This window comes from Elephas maximus, chromosome X (genome assembly GCF_024166365.1).
Source record: "Elephas maximus indicus isolate mEleMax1 chromosome X, mEleMax1 primary haplotype, whole genome shotgun sequence".
NCBI classification, from domain to species: domain Eukaryota; kingdom Metazoa; phylum Chordata; class Mammalia; order Proboscidea; family Elephantidae; genus Elephas; species Elephas maximus.
Genome location: NC_064846.1, coordinates 160,821,934 through 160,839,002, shown reverse-complemented (window position 1 = coordinate 160,839,002; position 17,069 = coordinate 160,821,934). Strand labels below are relative to the sequence as shown.

The window sequence follows — 17,069 nt, the reverse complement described above, 5'->3', positions numbered from 1 at the left end:
TCACTCTTTCTTTCTTTTTTCTGAACTGTGTTTGGTAGATATTCTGCCATGACCATGTAGTTCTTTCATAAGAAAAAAAAAAGCTTTTATTAGAATTTAAATTTGACTTTGTAACGTTCTTTCCAATCTTCAACTTTATTTCCTAAGAATTTACTGAAGTTGGACCCAGCTGACAGATACTTGACAGAACAGTGCTTGAATCACCCTACATTTCAAACCCAGAGACTTTTGGATCGCTCCCCTTCAAGGTCAACAAAAAGAAAACCTTACCACGTGGAGAGCAGCACGCTGTCTAATAGGTAAATATTCCCTTTTAAGGAAATACAGATGCAGTGTTGGTCTTAACAAGTAGGTGGAGGAGGTGGCTGCTTAAATGATGCAATTAGAGGAAAGAAGGAAAGCCCTCTTTATTCAAAAATATCTTCCTTATGCTTATTACATGATTCAGAACCACAATTAAAGGGTTGTGTGGGTCTTAAAGGCTTTCTTATCATTAACGAGTATATTATGGAAACCTATGCATTTCTGGGGAAAGGTAGCATTGGGTTAGGCAACTAAGGGGTTTCCACCCTGAAAAGCTGAAAGATTCTGCATAAACAGGGTTCAAGGGGAACCCTGGAGGAGGAAGGATGGGTAAGGGCAAGGGGATTCCTTGGAGGGAGAAGAAGATGCCAAACAGGTGGGTGGCAAGGTACTATGGGCATTCTTGGCAATTAATCCAAGTAGGTCTGGCTCTATAGAAGGGTCTTAGGTTTTCGTTGCTCTTGTCTTTTAACCATTGAGTTGAGAAATTAGTTTTTCGTAAGAATAAAAATAAGGAATAGTAAAGTCGATTTGGTAGATAGTGATTAAAGTTGGTGTTTTTTAAATCTAGTTTTTCACTTATCTTTAAAAAACCTGTTTCCTGGATACATTTACATTGCCTTGAGCTGACCCAAGAAGATATTGTCCTAGTCATGATCTCCCTGTCTTCCTTCTCCCAAAAAGCTGACTTTGTCAACTGGTGTTGCTAAGATTGTAGGAGACAAAAAGAAAACAGTAATTCTACGTGGAGCTTTGTGAATGTAAATTCTATCCCCTCCTCCCCCCATTTCCTTCTGTGTAGAAAAATTGTTCTTAGTAGGTAAGGATTTTAAAACCTCAAGACCTGGTACTTTTTAGATCTGGGAAAGCGTCCCTAAATTGGTGAAAAAAAAAATTTTTTTTTTCACCATTTATTCTGTGTCTTCTCTGCTTAACTGTGGTAGTGTAATTGTTTTTATAGCCTCCCTTGTCATATTAGAAATTTCATCTTACATTACTCTAAATATTTTATTCCTACAGTCACATGTAGGTTTGTGCTCAATATTGGTGGCAGTGTTTCTAAACGTCTCAAAAGCTCCAGCAGGTGTCTTTACTTTTTTCTCTTTCCGGTCTTCTTTTGGTTTTAGCACAGTTCACAATACAGTATTCCCCCACTTATCCACGTGGGATATGTTCCAAGACCCCCATGGATGCCTGAAACTGTGGGTAGAACTGAACCCTATATATACTGTTTTGTCCTGTACATACATACCTATGATAAGGTTTAACTTATAAATTAGGCACAATAAGAGATTAACAATAATAACTAATAATAAAATAGAGCAATTATAACAATATGCTGTAATAAAAGTTATGTGAATGTGGTCCCCAGGTGAGATTTCATCACACTACTCATTTAATATTTTTGGACCACAGTTGACCAGGGTTAACTGAAACCACAGAAAGTGAAACCACGGATAAGGGGGACTACTGTATCTGTGTGTTATTTCTCTGCTGTTACCATTTCTAGGACTGAAGGGAAAGGAAAGGAAATAGGGTTAACAGGGCCCAAGGAGCACTGAAGCTGGGCAGAAGGAGTGACCCCTTGGGACACAGCTTTCAGGGAGACCATTGAAAGGCATAATTTCAAAGATTATCATTCTTTGGGGGGAGGGATATCTTTCTATCCATCTGTATATCTACTTATCCATCTATCCATCCTCCAATTAGTATGTGGTGGGAACAGAATTCCCAAATCAAACCATCTCTAGCAATGGCAATATTCGCAGCAAAATTTTCTGAATGCGTGGCAGGAAGTGAACCATGTACAGTATTATTCATTTAAAAGCATTCTAACCTACCCCAAACTAAAATTGAGTCTTTTAAATAGTTCAAAGAGAACAACCTGACCTTGCTGTGATGTCAATTTCCACTTTCAATAAGTGGGCAAGGTTTTCATTTTAAATAAACCAAGTATGAAATGAGGCTTTAAGTCCTAAAAAAGGCCTGGGTCAGTTTGGAATAATAAAGTGTGAAATGAAATGAAAAAGAATAAATTGTGCCTTTTGAAGAGAAATGAACTCTTTCAGATCCCTGTGTTCCATTTAGGGATGGATTTCTGTTTCGTGTACCAGGAGGTGTCTGAACAGTTGGAGCTGGATTCTTGTTTAGTGTACAGGGAGGTATCTTCACAGCCCAAAGTCACTGCCACTTCTCTAAAACAAATCCTGATCGTGTTTTCCAACCAATCTCACAGCTCAGTTTATATTTCTTTTTACAGTGTCATGTTTCTTTTTTTATTGAGTTCATTATTAGAATTCTCATTCTTTGACTATACAGGCTAAAGATGAAAGAGACATTGGTGTCTGTGTGTGTGTGCCGTATGTATGTGTATCTCCAAGCGGGCTGTGAGTTTTACAGATAAAATGAAGTTTGAAGAATACAGTAACCTTCAAGTCTAAATATTCTGACATTCAGACAGACAAAAGAGTTGTAAAGAGTTTGTCTACAGCTCAGCCCTCTTCTTCCTAGCAGGCATTCTATAACCGACACTCAGCTGTGAGTAACAATGCAGCAAGAGCATGTGTTTTACCAAATTATCAGTTAGAAACTATGATGGCAGCAGATTAGTGAGTGTTTAAGGATGCCAGAGTGACTTCATCAGGACCAATGCTTTGTCACAGACTTGGTCTCATGAACTTACTTCTTATTGGTAGGTTACCTGTTATTGATAGGCACATGTTTGGGTGAGTTACTATTTTTGGTCTTTCGAGGTGTTTTGAGTATTTTTTTTAAAAAAAAAAACATTCTTTTTGTGTGTCTGCTATTGAGGGGAACTGATAATACTTCTTTTGTTTTTAACATAGAAACCAAGCCAGCAAAAGTACTGCTTTGCAGTCTCACCACCGATCTAACAGTAAGGACATCCAGAATCTAAGTGTGGGTCTCTCACGGGCTGATGAAGGTCTTCCCACCAACGAAAGCTTCCTAAACGGAAACCTTGCCGGAGCTACTCTTAGTCCAATGCACAGCAAAACCTACCAAGCAAGCAACCAGCCTGGGTCTGCCAGCAAAGATCTCACCAACAACAATATACCACATCTTCTCAGCCCAAAAGAAGCCAAGTCAAAAACCGAGTTTGATTTTAATATTGACCCAAAGCCTTCAGAAGGCCCAGGCACGAAGTACCTCAAGTCAAGCAGCAGATCTCAGCAGAACCGGCACTCATTTATGGAGAGCTCTCAGAGCAAGGCTGGGACACTGCAGCCCAGTGAGAAGCAGAGCCGGCATAGCTATATTGACACCATTCCCCAGTCCTCTAGGAGTCCCTCCTACAGGACCAAGGCCAAAAGCCATGGGGCGTTGAGTGACTCCAAGTCCGTGAGCAATCTTTCTGAAGCCAGAGCCCAAATTGCAGAGTCGAACACCAGTAGATACTTTCCATCCAGCTGCTTGGACTTGAACTCTCCTACCAGCCCAACCCTGACCAGGCACAGTGACACAAGAACTTTGCTCAGCCCTTCAGGGAGAAATAACCGAAGCGAGGGCACCCTCGACTCACGCCGAACCACAACCAGGCATTCTAAAACAATGGAGGAGTTGAAGCTGCCTGAGCACATGGACAGCGGCCATTCCCACTCACTGTCTGCCCCTCACGAATCCTTCTCCTATGGGCTGGGCTACACCAGCCCCTTCTCCTCCCAACAGCGTCCTCACAGGCATTCCATGTATGTGACCCGAGACAAAGTGAGAGCCAAAGGCCTGGACGGAAGCTTGAGCATAGGGCAAGGGATGGCTGCCAGAGCCAACAGCCTGCAACTCTTATCGCCTCAGGTACAGCTTAGGACTTTGACCAGATCTGTTGGCTCATCATGGGAAGGTGGTGCAGAGGATGTGAATAGGGTCAGACTGCAATTTTCCCTACTGCAGGAGGTCTTACTTTCTTGATAGGATGCATTGAGGGAAACGATATTTGAAAGACTAAGAACTGCTAAAAAAAAAATTCTTCTTTAAATCAGTTGTTTTGAGGACCCAAGAGGATGCAAAAGTTAGTTTTTAGAAATCTGTTTTCTTACTTAAATGTTACTTTCTGGCATATTTTGTTGAGAGAAGCCTATTTTGATTTATTATAGAATTCATCAGCTCCCTAAAAAAAAAAAATCAGCTCCCTAGGGGTTAGTTTTTTCATTCTCTCAGAATTCTGTGTGAATTCATGGGTATTTAATCTCCAGACCACATTTGCTGAACTCAAATCTTTTTGCTAATACCTTACTTGATATCTTAATTGAATTTAAAAGTTCTTTATTTATCCAGAGCTTTTATAGATAAATTTACAGCCAAGATGAATATTAATTTTCAGTCTTTTGGACTTTTTAAAGCCCAAGGCAATATTTTTAGCAATGGCTTCCTCTGTCTTATTGTTGTTCAGACTCTAAAACTTACACCTGTTTAAAAGAAGTAGCATTCTTACAACAGAATACATGTTTGTAAATTACATTTTCATAATATGAAACAGTCACCTGCATCAAAGAAAATAAGGTGGAGAAAAGCTGAGAAAAGTCAAAGTCGCGGAGCAGAAAAAGATTTCATATAAAGAAAGCACTCTCCTTTTGGAGGCTACAAAAGTAGGTTCTTCAGCGTGTATCAAAACTCCGGAAAACGTGGCTCAAGTATGTCATGGGAGGCCTAGCAAGATGAATGCTGGGGCAGGAGAGTGAAGTTATCAATAATGAGCAACCAGTGTAGCGGCAGAGCAGCTGAGAGCTCAGGCTCTGAAGCCAGGCAGGCCTGGCTTTGGATCTCAGTTCTGAAACTTGTTTCGGATGATGGAAATTTGGGACAGTTCCATAATCTCTCTGGGCCTCAGATTCCTTGTCTGAGGGTTGCTGTGAGGATGACATGAGGTAATACGTGGAAAGCACTGTGTCCAGTGCCTGGTGCAGCGGAGGTGCCGTCAGAATTTTCTGTTGCTGCTGCTGCTACTGCTTCTCTTAGGATGGGAGCTGTCCTGAGACACTGAGCCCCCTTCTCTGCTGGGTATTCTCAGGCATTCCAAAAAGTCTGAGATCAAGTTCCTACCCTTGGGAAACTTATCTTCTCCCAGGGGAGATTGAATTATACATAGAACAATGAAAGAATAATTTAGAACTGAATTAATATAGCACTGGCTATAAATAGGAGTTGAGAACAGGGAGAGATCACTGTGAGAGGAGCAGTCAGAAATGGCTTTAGGGCAACTAAAGGTCTTGCTCTGGGCTAAGATGCAGAGGGAGATGGGTTCTGGGATGCTAAAGAGTGAAGATGTGTTCAGGAATTTACTGAGCTAGGCACCATGGTAGCTTCTAATTAGAAAGATGAAAATAATATGGTCTCTGTCCTCTTAGATTGTATGGGCTCATGGGGAACGCCTATTAACAGATCCAAAAAAACCAAACCTGTTGCCATTGAGTCAGTTCCAACTCATAGTGACCCTATAGGAAGGAGTAGAACTGCCTTATAGGGTTTCCAAGGAGCAGCTGGTGGATTTGAACTGCCGACCCTTTGGTTAGCAGCCGAGCTTTTATAGTTGGTGCTGTGCTAGAGTTGTGTGTGCTGTCGGGATAAAGAGGAGCGTCACAGTTCAGACAGGGTTGTGGGTGACTTCCAGAGGAGGTGGCATCCGGGCAGAAACTTCTAGGATAGTTAGAATTTGAGTGGAGAGGACATCCCGAAAGAGGCCTGAAAGGAAGAGAGAAAGCATTATGAAGAGAAGGAGGCAAATGAGACACTAAATAGCATGATATGCTTTGGGGATTGTAACTTGTTCCACATTGCTGGAGTAAGAAATGCAACATTCCGAGCAGCTTTTGTGATCATCCCAGCACGCAGTGAGGAGAGTGTTCTGGACTAAGTTAGTGCCAGTGGGCACACAGAGAAAGAGAAATATCAGGTTTTAGAGACTTTCCTGAAGTAAAAACAGGGGGGCTTGTGAATGTAGGAAAAAGGAAGACTTCAAGGTTTCTTTTCTAGGAGCTCCTTTTGGGAGTAGAAGAGAATTTTTGAAGTCACTAATTCAACCCCTTCATTTCACAGATGAGCATGATAAGACTCAGAGAAGTTGGGTGAGTTGCCCAAATTTACCCAACGCCGGTTCATGGCAGACCTGGCAGTCTTCAGATCCCTAGGCCAGCACTCTTTCCACTGTATCATGCTGACACGTTGAGTTTGAAGTGACCCTGGACCTCTGAGCAGAGCTGTTCTCTGAGAGGTTGGAAATGAGGTACTAGAGCCCAGGTGAGAGGAAATGGCAGAGGTGCACATTTGCAGAGGTTGTAATTAGAGTCATAGCAAGGATCAGAGGAGCCTCTGAGGAGTCACAGAGAGAACTTCTAGAGTCTAGAGAGATCTCTAGAGCCTAGCAGCTGCCCACAGATGCTGAGTGATGATCAGAGCCAGGTAAAGGATATCAGCCTTAAGCATAGTGTGAAACAGGGAAGTAAGGAAAGCAGAAAACTATAATGTGGAAAAATGACAAATGATTGGCTCTCTGAGAATTCCAGAAAAAAGATTTTGTGAACATGGTGGTAATAAAGCTAATTATAAACTATTCCTATGGGCTAAGCACAGATCAGACTGTTAGTGACCTTTAAGTCTGGTTTAGGAGGTACAGTGCCAAGCTGCAAGAAAGTACACGTTTAATGCTGCCAAGATGGCAGAAGGTTTGAAAAGGCAGTAAAGCTGGGAATAAATCATGGGAATCAGTCTCAAGCAAGTGTTGCAGCCACCTTCAAAAGCAAGGGGACGAGGCCAACACTGCCTCTTAAAGAGTTTAGGTTAGATGTAAATATTTCCTAAAATACTTTTCTAGAGGCCTTTGTAAACAATAAAAAACAATACAGGTGGTCAAATTCAAATGAGATCTTGTCACAAAATAGAAGAAAGGCTACACTGAATGACTGCCCATGAATTTCCCAGAACCCTATCATAGCACATTTGGGGAGTGAGAGGAAGAAAGAATCACATTTTAAATTTTTAAATAAAATGTTTCTGACGTATCATGTAAGAGATAATACTCTTTCTGTGTGCAGCTTACAGATACGCGATGGAACCAACTCCTCCTGATGACTTGGTGCTTTTGTTCCTTAATCTTTTCTTCCGAGGGTAGAAAATGCTACTTTTCCCCTCAGTGAACACCATTGTGGACTGAGTGATGTTCTAGGCTTGTGACTCACTTCCCTGAGAGAAAGGTAGCATTAACTTCTCCAGAGATGAGCACTGTCATGATTATGGTTGAGGAAAGAAAATAGATTAAATATAAGTGGTATGGTCCTAGAGAAGATTAAGAAGAGAATTTAAGTACATAAACTATAGTAGTTAGGGAATCTTAAGAAAAAAAATTATTAGGAGTACTTATTCTATTCCTTGATATATTCAAAGAATTTTTTCCCCCTCAATCTACCATGTAAATCCTTCAAGAAAAATAATTTTGGATGTACACAGTTTTTTTTTTGAGAACCCAGCATAAAATCTGCAGGAGAAATTTTTGGATTAACAAATAGGATCTCTAATTAGAGTGCTGTTCAGACCCATGGATGCCGGACTGTCTAGATATTGGAAAGATAATTTTTTTTATTTTAATAATTAATGGAACTATTTTCAGGCTAATTTATTTCCTGCTTGCCTTAACTTTAATGAGAACTTCACTTTTTATCTGTGAAATTTGTTTGATTTATATTCATCAGATGATTCAATCTTTGTGGGACAATTCATGTTTTAGCCATCATTTTTTATTTTAGCTATTAAGGAATTGATTATACCAAATGAAGACCATTGTGATTTAGGTGGTTTTCATCCATGGGAATAGGACGCTCTTATAAATCCTTTTAAAATTGACTTCCAGCCTGGTGAACAGCACCCTCCAGAGATGACAGTGGCAAGATCTTCGGTTAAAGAGTCCTCCAGAGAAGGCACTTCTTCATTCCACTCCCGTCAGAAGTCTGAGGTCTGAATTCTTCAGAGTTGCTACATTTTACTGTAAAACCTATCTGTAAAGATTGTTCATTCTACGTCATTGCAGCCTACCTTTTAAAATTTGATTATACCCAATCTCTTCCACAAATAATTTGAACTGGCTTATAAAACAAGTAGTTTTCCTCATAGCATAATTCCATGTTTTCTCTTTAAAAAATCATTGAGTAAATCATAGACTGATTAGGCACTGTGCTAAGTTCACAGGCAGCATTATCATGAATCTCTTGTTTAATTTTTATGAACTTTTTCCTGCCTCAGGGTGGAGTATATCATGACCCCCACTCTGATGATGGCACAGCCCCCAAAGAAAATAGACATCTGTACAATGATCCTGTTCCGAGGAGAGTTGGAAGCTTTTACAGAGGTAAGCCCGGTCCCTAGCATTCCCCAGGGGCCTCTCTCTCCTCCCCCTCCCTAAATCTTCAGCCTCTCCCATCTATTACATTTTCACTGCTTCTGACTTAAGTTCAGACCTGCATCATTCTTGCGTACACAGTAGCCTTCCAGCAGTTCTCCTTGCCACTGGCTTAGTTCAGGCCTCCTTGCTTCTCAGTTGGGTACATTGAGTAGCCTCCTAACTGGTTTCCTCACCTCCAGGGTACCCATCAAAAAATAGTCACAGGAATGATCTTTCTGAAGCTGTGTTCTTACCGTACCACTCGTTGATTTGATTAAGTCATAAACTGTTCATCGGATGTCTTCTATGTGCCTGGCTCTGTTCTAGCTTAGGATATGTCAGGGAGTAAGACAGCCAGCGATCTCCACACTCATGGAACTCACATTTGCATGAGGAGAGGTCGACATTAAATGTATTAATGATATAGAATATTAGAAGATAATGAGTGCTCCGGGAGAAAGAAAGTAGAGCAGCGTAACCCAGTTGCTCCCGCCCCCCTCCCCGCACCCGGGATCACAATCCCCTATCTCCTACCTGTTGAGGATCCTTTGGTGGCTTTCCATTGGCATCAGGAAAAACCTGAGTTCCCTAAAATGGCATTCCAGACTTTCCGTAGTCGGACCCTTGTCAGACTCTTCAGCTGCCCCACCTCTCGCCTCTCTGATGCCCAGCTTGTGGGACTTGTACAGGCCATACCCTCCTCTGGCCTGAACCACACTCCTCCCCCTGCTGGGATAGCTTGTTTGAGTCACTTTCTTTTAGCATTCTACTTCTCCTTTAAGGTCCTATCCCATGCAATCTCTTCCCTGACCACCCCATGGTACCTTGTCCATGCCTCTAATCTGACACAGATTACATTGCATTGATTAGTTCTCTGCATTTCTGTCTCACGAGGTTGTGAGTGAGTTCTCATCCTCTTTTCATTTCTTTACCCTCATTGACTGGCACAGTTGAATAAATATTTGTTGACTAACTTCAAGAAAATCTTCAAGTGTACTTGCATAACCTTAAAAATGTACTTTTGACTTCCTGTTATTTCTAGTGTTTTGGGAGGACAGCTGGAAAGGGGCAGGAATTGGGGAGAAACATAGAGAACTGCTTAACCCAGTGCTGTCGAGTCGATTCTGCCTCATAGTGACCCTATAGGACAGAATAGAACTGCCCCATAGAGTTTCCAAGGAGCGCCTGGTGGATTCGAACTGCTGACCCTTTGGCTAGCAGCCGTAGCACTTAACCACTACACCACCAGGGTTTCCAAAAAACTGCTTAGTCATTTTAAATAGGAACCTGAGCTAAATAAATGCACAAAAACCCATTGCCATCAAGTGGATTCCGACTCATAGCGACCCTATAGGACAGAATAGAACTGCCCCACAAGGTTTCCAAAGCTGTAAATCTTTAAGGAAGCAGAGTGTTACATCTTTCTCCCTTGGAGTGGCTGGTGGGGTTCAATCCGCAGACCATTCAGTTAGCACCCCAACGCCTAACCACTGTGGCAGCATAGACATGTTATTCAGGACTAAATGTATATGAAATGATTAGACTAATCTGTTCTGTCCAAGCCCCACCTGTAGAAAAAGCATAGGTATCGAAAATGCCTTTTAATCCATTTATTAATTTTTTTTCTGATACCATGATTACTTTAAAATCTTAAGGGACTAAAGTTAATTAAAACAAAATATAGTGTACGTGAGCAAAACCCTTTTCTTCTATCATTGTGAGTTTTACTTCCAGGATGCACCATACACGTATTATTTCTATGGATGTCTGGAGAACATACTTTAATATAGAATGTTATTGAAGTTTTAAATTAATTAGTCTTTGACCTCTAGAAACACAGTTTTGTTTTGATTGCAGGTGAATAAAATTGGTTTGTAACAAAGTCCAGAAATAGAAGGAAAAGATTTAAGTAGATGAAACAGCTGGAGACACCGATCCTTTCAGTACTATGAAATATCATTGCTGTTTCCACAATACTCCCCATTTTCATTCCTACTGGTCGAGAGTCAAGTCAAATGATGTCGTTTATCTTGATATGCAGCCTGTCTATTTCTTTTGTGATGAAATTTATTTTGATTTAGGACCAAGCTTAGAAATTGACAGGAAAGATAGCAGTCCCCTCCACCACCGTCACGAAAACAAAACAAAACAGGAAAGTATTTACTCACATACATTGTACTTTATCATTCTATTCATTCTTGGATTGAGATCTTAGAGAAAAAAAATAATATTCTTTGTGCAAATAACTGAATAAAAGATTGGCACCATCTCCCAAGTGTCAAGGCTTAAACTGTACTTTGCACATTCCAGCACACATGCCGTTCAGGATCATTTCAGACTAAGAATAGATTGTGCATAGTTGGATCAACTTCAGAGAACGTCAGCACAGTGGCAGGGGGTTCGTGGTGGAGAATATGTTATCTATACTTCTAAATATCCTCTAGTCCTCTTGAATTTATCAGCTGACAGGTCAGGTTTATGTTTTGCATACATATTGCCTGGAGTTAACTGACCATTGCAAGTTAATGTTGTGACAAGCAGTCGGCAGAGGGGGAGGTCCCTGGAATGCCTCCGATCTGAGAAACACAAAAAGTTTTCTGAAAGACAGATGAAGGTTTTTACTTGTCTGTTTGATTTTGTGTTAGAGAAAATGCGATAGAGTCACGTGCGAACCACTCAGCCCAAAAAAGTACATCAGGGATTTACTTTTTCTTTAGTGCCATCACCACGTCCGGATAATTCTTTCCATGAAAATAATGTGTCAACCAGAGTTTCTTCACTACCGTCAGAGAGTGGTTCTGGAACTAATCACTCAAAAAGACAAACAGCGTTTGATCCATGGTGAGTGTTTTGGTTTGTTTTTACTCTTCTTTCTAGTGGTAAATTTGAGAGTTCAAATAAGTTCTGGGTAAAGTTTTTATGGTTCTTTATCCTTCTAGGCCTTTTCTTTCGCAAGAGAGATTGATAAGGAAAGTGTGATCATTATTTGTAGTTTTTTTTTTTTTTACAGTTCAGCATTTCTATTAAATATCATGTAAAAGAAAAAATCTCCTGAATCGATAAATACCTCATAGGTCTTTCATTGCATTCTGCTGACATGAAGGATGTCTTTTGCTGTCTCCTTCTTTTATTGGTGTGGAACCATGGAACAGACGCTTTGCTTAGCACATTCTGTGCATTGTCTCTGTCAGTTCTCACAATCGACCTTTGAGTAGGGACTATTCCCATTTAACAGGTAAGAAAACTGAAGCTTAGAAAAAGTAAGGAACATGCCTGGTGCTAGACAGCCGATAACATGGGCAAGGGAGCCAGGATTCAGACCTCAGTTGGTGCTGGTTTCACCGCTACACCACCTGACTCTCATTCGGGGTGAAAAAGGTGGAAATAAGGAAACAGCCCTTTATGATAAAAGTGTAACGGTAGTCAGAGGTTAAAAGGATGTGGCAATTTTGTTCTCCTTTTATCTGTAATAAAAATTTAAGGAGAGAATCATAAGCTATGTGAAGTTCCATTAGCACCTATGGGGAGTAAGGACTGGTTTGGGTTTTTTTTTTTTAGTAATAATGTAGACTTTATATCCTCAGCTACTCAGAAAGACTTGCCAGAATCTATATTTGAGGGGTGACTGTGTATACTTCATAGAACTTTACTAAGTATAGCACCAGAACACAGTGAATTCAGAATACGACCAGTGTATCAGAGGTTCCAGGTCTGAGGTTTGTTGCCAGAAGTAACAGAAGGGCCTGTGTCAGGGCTTCTGACCCTATGTGCTTTCACAGTTTGGGCCTGTTGACAGGGCTCCATCAAGGTTTCAGTGTTATTGTGCCCTGTGGTGAAAATAACGTAATTATTCTGAAAACAATAATAAAAAAAAACCGTTTTATTTCAAAGCTTTAAGTATACTTCACATCCGTTGCTGTATTTATAAAATGAGGCGGTTTTAATGTTAGTGACTAAGAGCTCGGACTCTGGAAATAGGATATCTTGACTGATTTCAACCAAAGTCATATGATTTATCTTCTCTGTGCCCCGGCTTTCTCAGCTGTCAAATGAGGCTAAGAACAGCACCTACCTCATCTGGTTACTGTGAGAACTCAATGAGATCGTACATGAAAAGCACCTCATACAGTCCCTAGCACCCTGGGGACTCGTCAGTGTTAGCGGCTGGGCTGAGTATCGTTAGTGTCATCTAACTTCAATACGACGTGTCAGGTGTTTCACCTCTCGAGACTGCTGATAAACTTGAGTGCATTCTTCCTCCAGGTGGCTGTTTTATGCTCCATCATATGGAGAAAAGACAGACTGTACACTAACCTAAGTGCACAGGTACAACTCCTTTTAGTTATCGGTGTTGACGATTTTCAGGTGTGGCTTTGACAAGCAATGAGGATAGTGTCTCAATTGTGGGAAGGCAGAAGTACAGGAGGAGCTGTCTTTCTCTAGGTCATTGCGTGACGGAGTGGTGATGGTTTAAAAGAGCACCGATTACAGATTCACATAGTCCTATGAAAAGTAGATCAGTTTACATCAAAATTAATTCCAAATGGGGCCTAGACAGTATTGGTAGCAGGTTTTTTTTTTGTGTGTGTGTGTGTGTCTTTTTGATAATCAGCTTGAATAGAGCTTGTTTAGACATGGATATGTTTAGAAACCTGGAAACAGTTGTTGTAAAAGAATTAGGAGCGTAATTGGGACATTGAACTTAGCTGAGTCTTCATCGGTTCATCCGTATTTACTATGGTATTGCTGTGATATGAGGCTGAGAGAGTTCTGGAATTGCCGGTAATGAACTGGCTGTGTTCTTTGGCTCCCAGTGCCCCTCATAAGAAAGCTACCCTGAACCTCCATGCAGCTCTTCTGACTCAGTGTAAGTCATTGATAATTAAGCTTGACTCGTCCTGAACTTTTTCTTGAACAGCGTCTCTTATTTGTTCACCATATTGTGTATATTTGGAGAAGTGCAGAGATTGGTAACTGCTCCAAAAACATCATTCAGGAAGAGCCTTGCTAGGGCCGCATAGTGATTCGCTGTTCCTATTTTTTTTATATAAGCCTGTTTCTTCTTGATAGGGGGAAGAGAATATTTGTGCAGTGTATACATTTCTTCAATGGAAAAATATCCCTGTGCTGTGTTTTAAATAATAAATAGATATTGCACTAGAATATCCAGAAATGTTATTCTGACCATCTCAGCTACCCAGAACCCAGTTAAGAACTGGGAGAGAGGTCAAAATACCTCCAGACAAGAAAAATGAGAGTTAATGCAGTCAACTTCATAATCTTTACTACCGGGATAACTGACACCTCTGCCCTCACTCAGAGCCTGTTTGGTTTTCTCTGATGCACAGTTCTAGCAGTTAGCACTCAGGTTATCAGGGCAAGAAATAGTCCCAGGCAACGGTACAGACCCCAAGCAACGGCTGTGGAGAGAAGAGAGTTATTTCTGTCTTTTCTCAGGCCCCCAGTGGGAAAATCATTTCTCACCCTTATGGTTTCATGCATATAATTGATACCCATGTGGCATGTGTGTATATAAGATAGGCTGCTTTTACTTTGGTTAAAAAGACAAAGTGTATAAATAGGTTTAGAAAGACTGCTGTCGAAATGGGATTAAAAAAGATTGACACTGAAGCAGTAAACCAAACCAGTCAGAAACCCCAGTAGGTTAGGTAAGTGAAGACTTGCTGTAACTCACTTGCACAATCCAGTCTTTTTCTTCTTGTAAAGTTATGACTACATTGGCATCCATTATTGACTTGTCACCGTAACTCACGAAATTATTCCTGTAGAATGATTTACTGACTTTCTATTCTCAGATATTAGCTGGCCACTTAGGTTACAGTGTCCAGGGAGGGAGATAGCAGGGCAAGTGTCAGAGTAGTAGTGCCCTCACCTCTTCAACTCATCGTCCACGCTGCTCCCAGGGGGTTGTGCTAAAACCCTGTCAGTCTTACCATGCCAGCTCCCCATTCCCTCTCTGTCAAATCCTTGGATCTCCTCCTATGTGTCTGTGGGCAGCTTGAGGTCAGGCTGTACCTCCAACACCTAACATAGGGCCATAGTACCAGTTACTAGTTGTCATTGAGTCGATTCTGACTCATAACCCCTGTGTGTGTCAGAGTAGAACGGGTGCTCCATAGGATTTTCAATGGCTGATTTTTCAGAAGTAGATCGCCAAGTCTTTCTTCCGAGGCTCCTCTGTATAGACTCAAACTTCCAACCGTTCCATTAGCAGCCTAGCATGTTCACCATTTGCACCACCCAGGGACTCCGAATGTAAAGTACTCAGTGAATATTGGTTGACTTTAAGTCAGCTTTAATTCCTTCCTTTATTTGGGTAAGCCCAGCCCAGTGCCCAGTGCCGTCGAGTCGATTCCAACTCATAGCGACCCTATTTGGGTAAGTGACTTGACCCCGTTTGGGTAAGTCACTTGAATTCTCTCTTTCCTCTTGACGCTTTTCTGGTTTGAGTCACGTGTGTACCGTGCACCGTAGCCCCCTCCCCATATTGTTTTTATCAGAGAGAGCTGCCTCTCTGGATAGATGTGCTGGCTAGATGAGATGGGCGGGCCTTCTCAAAGCTTCTGTCCCCACGTTTTCTGTGGATCACCCACATGCCCTGCTGCTCCTCTTAGACCTGTCGGTTGCCTCTACAGTTAGCTCAGCACACAGCTGCTGACTATACCAGGTGGAATTGCAGGGTTCATGATAGATAACTGAGGGAAATTACAGGGATCACTCTTCCCCATTCGGCTCAATACAGGCTGTAAATGTTCAGACTTGAAGGCTGCCTTTCCATTCCTTTGTACGACACAGGGTTTTTCAAGTGTCTGTGTTCCAGCCGGTGCTCTATCTCACTTCCTGTCTCTCTCTCTCTCTGGGCCCCGCTCAGGCTTTTCTCTGTGTGTGTCTCTGTTAGTTTTCTGCCTGTGTATGTTTCTGTGTAGCTTCTTCTTTCTCCCTTCTCTACCTCTTCTGTTGTCCTCTCTCTCATTTGTGCTTATGTTCTTTGTCTCTGACTTCCTTCTTTCTCTCTGTTGTGTATTCGTGCACACACACACACACCCCCACACACACACTTCACCCCCAGCTTTTATCCCCTCGTTTAAGGGTAATTTCTTTCCTTGTTTGTTTTGGCCCCTGGGATCTTTTCCTTCCTGGATCTTTGCCCACCACCTCTGCTCAGCTTCATTTTGAAGATGTTTTCCTCCTCATCATTCCGTTTAACCCCATGGGCCCTAGTTTATCTGATGCCTCTGAAGATACCCTGCAGAGGGTCTTTGACCCATCTTCCCTGTGTTTTGGGTCACAACGAACTATAACCACTGTTTCTTCCCTTTCATTGCCTACCTCCCAACCCTCTCTTTCTTCTCGTTCTCTGTCTCATCCTGGGTAGACTCCCTCTCTTGCCATCCCAAACCCTGCTTCCTCCCTAGGACTAGGGTCCCAGCCTTGGTTCCCCTCATGCCAGCGTGAGCATTCTCACCGTAATGTCCGTTCAGATTCTGAGGTTGTAGCCATATGCATAGGTCCTCCTCAAAGATTGGCTCGGTTGGAAGAGGCACTTTCACTGCTGACCCTCGGCAAACATTTGATATTTTCTGAGACTTTTATTCCGATTGGTAAAACTCTTCCCTGTTCATCCGAACATTCTGCCCCACTTTCAGGTCATGTGTGAACATTATGAAAGAGCATAAGTGTATAATTCTATAACTTGGGGAAGTCACACCAATAAAATCACCAATAATTCTACTACCCAGAGATGGTAACTATTAAAATGTTATTTCTTCCTGGGTTTTTTTTTTTTTTTAATGCATGCATATATACACATATATACCTTTTTAAATATAGTTTGGCTCAAAGTATATAGAAAATTTCAAACCCTGCTTTATTTAGTTTGTATTGTAGTTTGAGTATTCTTTCATGTTAACTTTTGGAAGTTATAGAACATTAAAAATAGTCTTGCTGGTTGGACTACCACATGCTTTCTAAGGCTTCTTCCAATCCTAAGATTTTTGTGATTCCAGCAAGCAACACTGTTCTGAAAGCAGTAGTCTGGATTTAGCTTAAGTCATTCTATCTTTAGACCCCATGTAAGAGGGTTTCATCCGCTTAATCCCAACTACTCGTCATAAGAAATCTTCTCTCGCCAGTCAGTCAGATTCCCAGGGCTTAGGCCCAGTCTGTCATTGGGAGGAACTGTGATACCCAGCAGCATAGCACTGCATTAAGAAAATTGTCAGCTAAAATTCTAACTCAAAAAGAAAGACCAGACTTGCTGGCCAACAAAGACTGGAGAAACCCTGAGAGTATGGCCCCTGGACACCCTGTTAGCTCAGTACTGAAGTCTCACCTGAGGTTCACCCTTCAGCCAAAGATT

At 41.5% G+C, this 17,069-nt stretch overlaps 1 protein-coding gene across 4 annotated transcripts in view; it reads left to right on the top strand.

The window, feature by feature from the left end:
• CDKL5 (cyclin dependent kinase like 5) overlaps positions 1 to 17,069 on the top strand; it is a 274,427-nt gene that overhangs the window by 224,003 nt on the left and 33,355 nt on the right. For all 4 annotated transcript variants that reach the window (XM_049873455.1, XM_049873454.1, XM_049873457.1 and 1 more), the window contains exons 11-15: positions 148 to 299; positions 3,150 to 4,116; positions 8,162 to 8,263; positions 8,551 to 8,656; positions 11,407 to 11,530. In XM_049873455.1, coding sequence (XP_049729412.1) covers positions 148 to 299; positions 3,150 to 4,116; positions 8,162 to 8,263; positions 8,551 to 8,656; positions 11,407 to 11,530 — 1,451 coding nt within the window. The remainder of the gene's footprint in view (positions 1 to 147; positions 300 to 3,149; positions 4,117 to 8,161; positions 8,264 to 8,550; positions 8,657 to 11,406; positions 11,531 to 17,069) is intronic.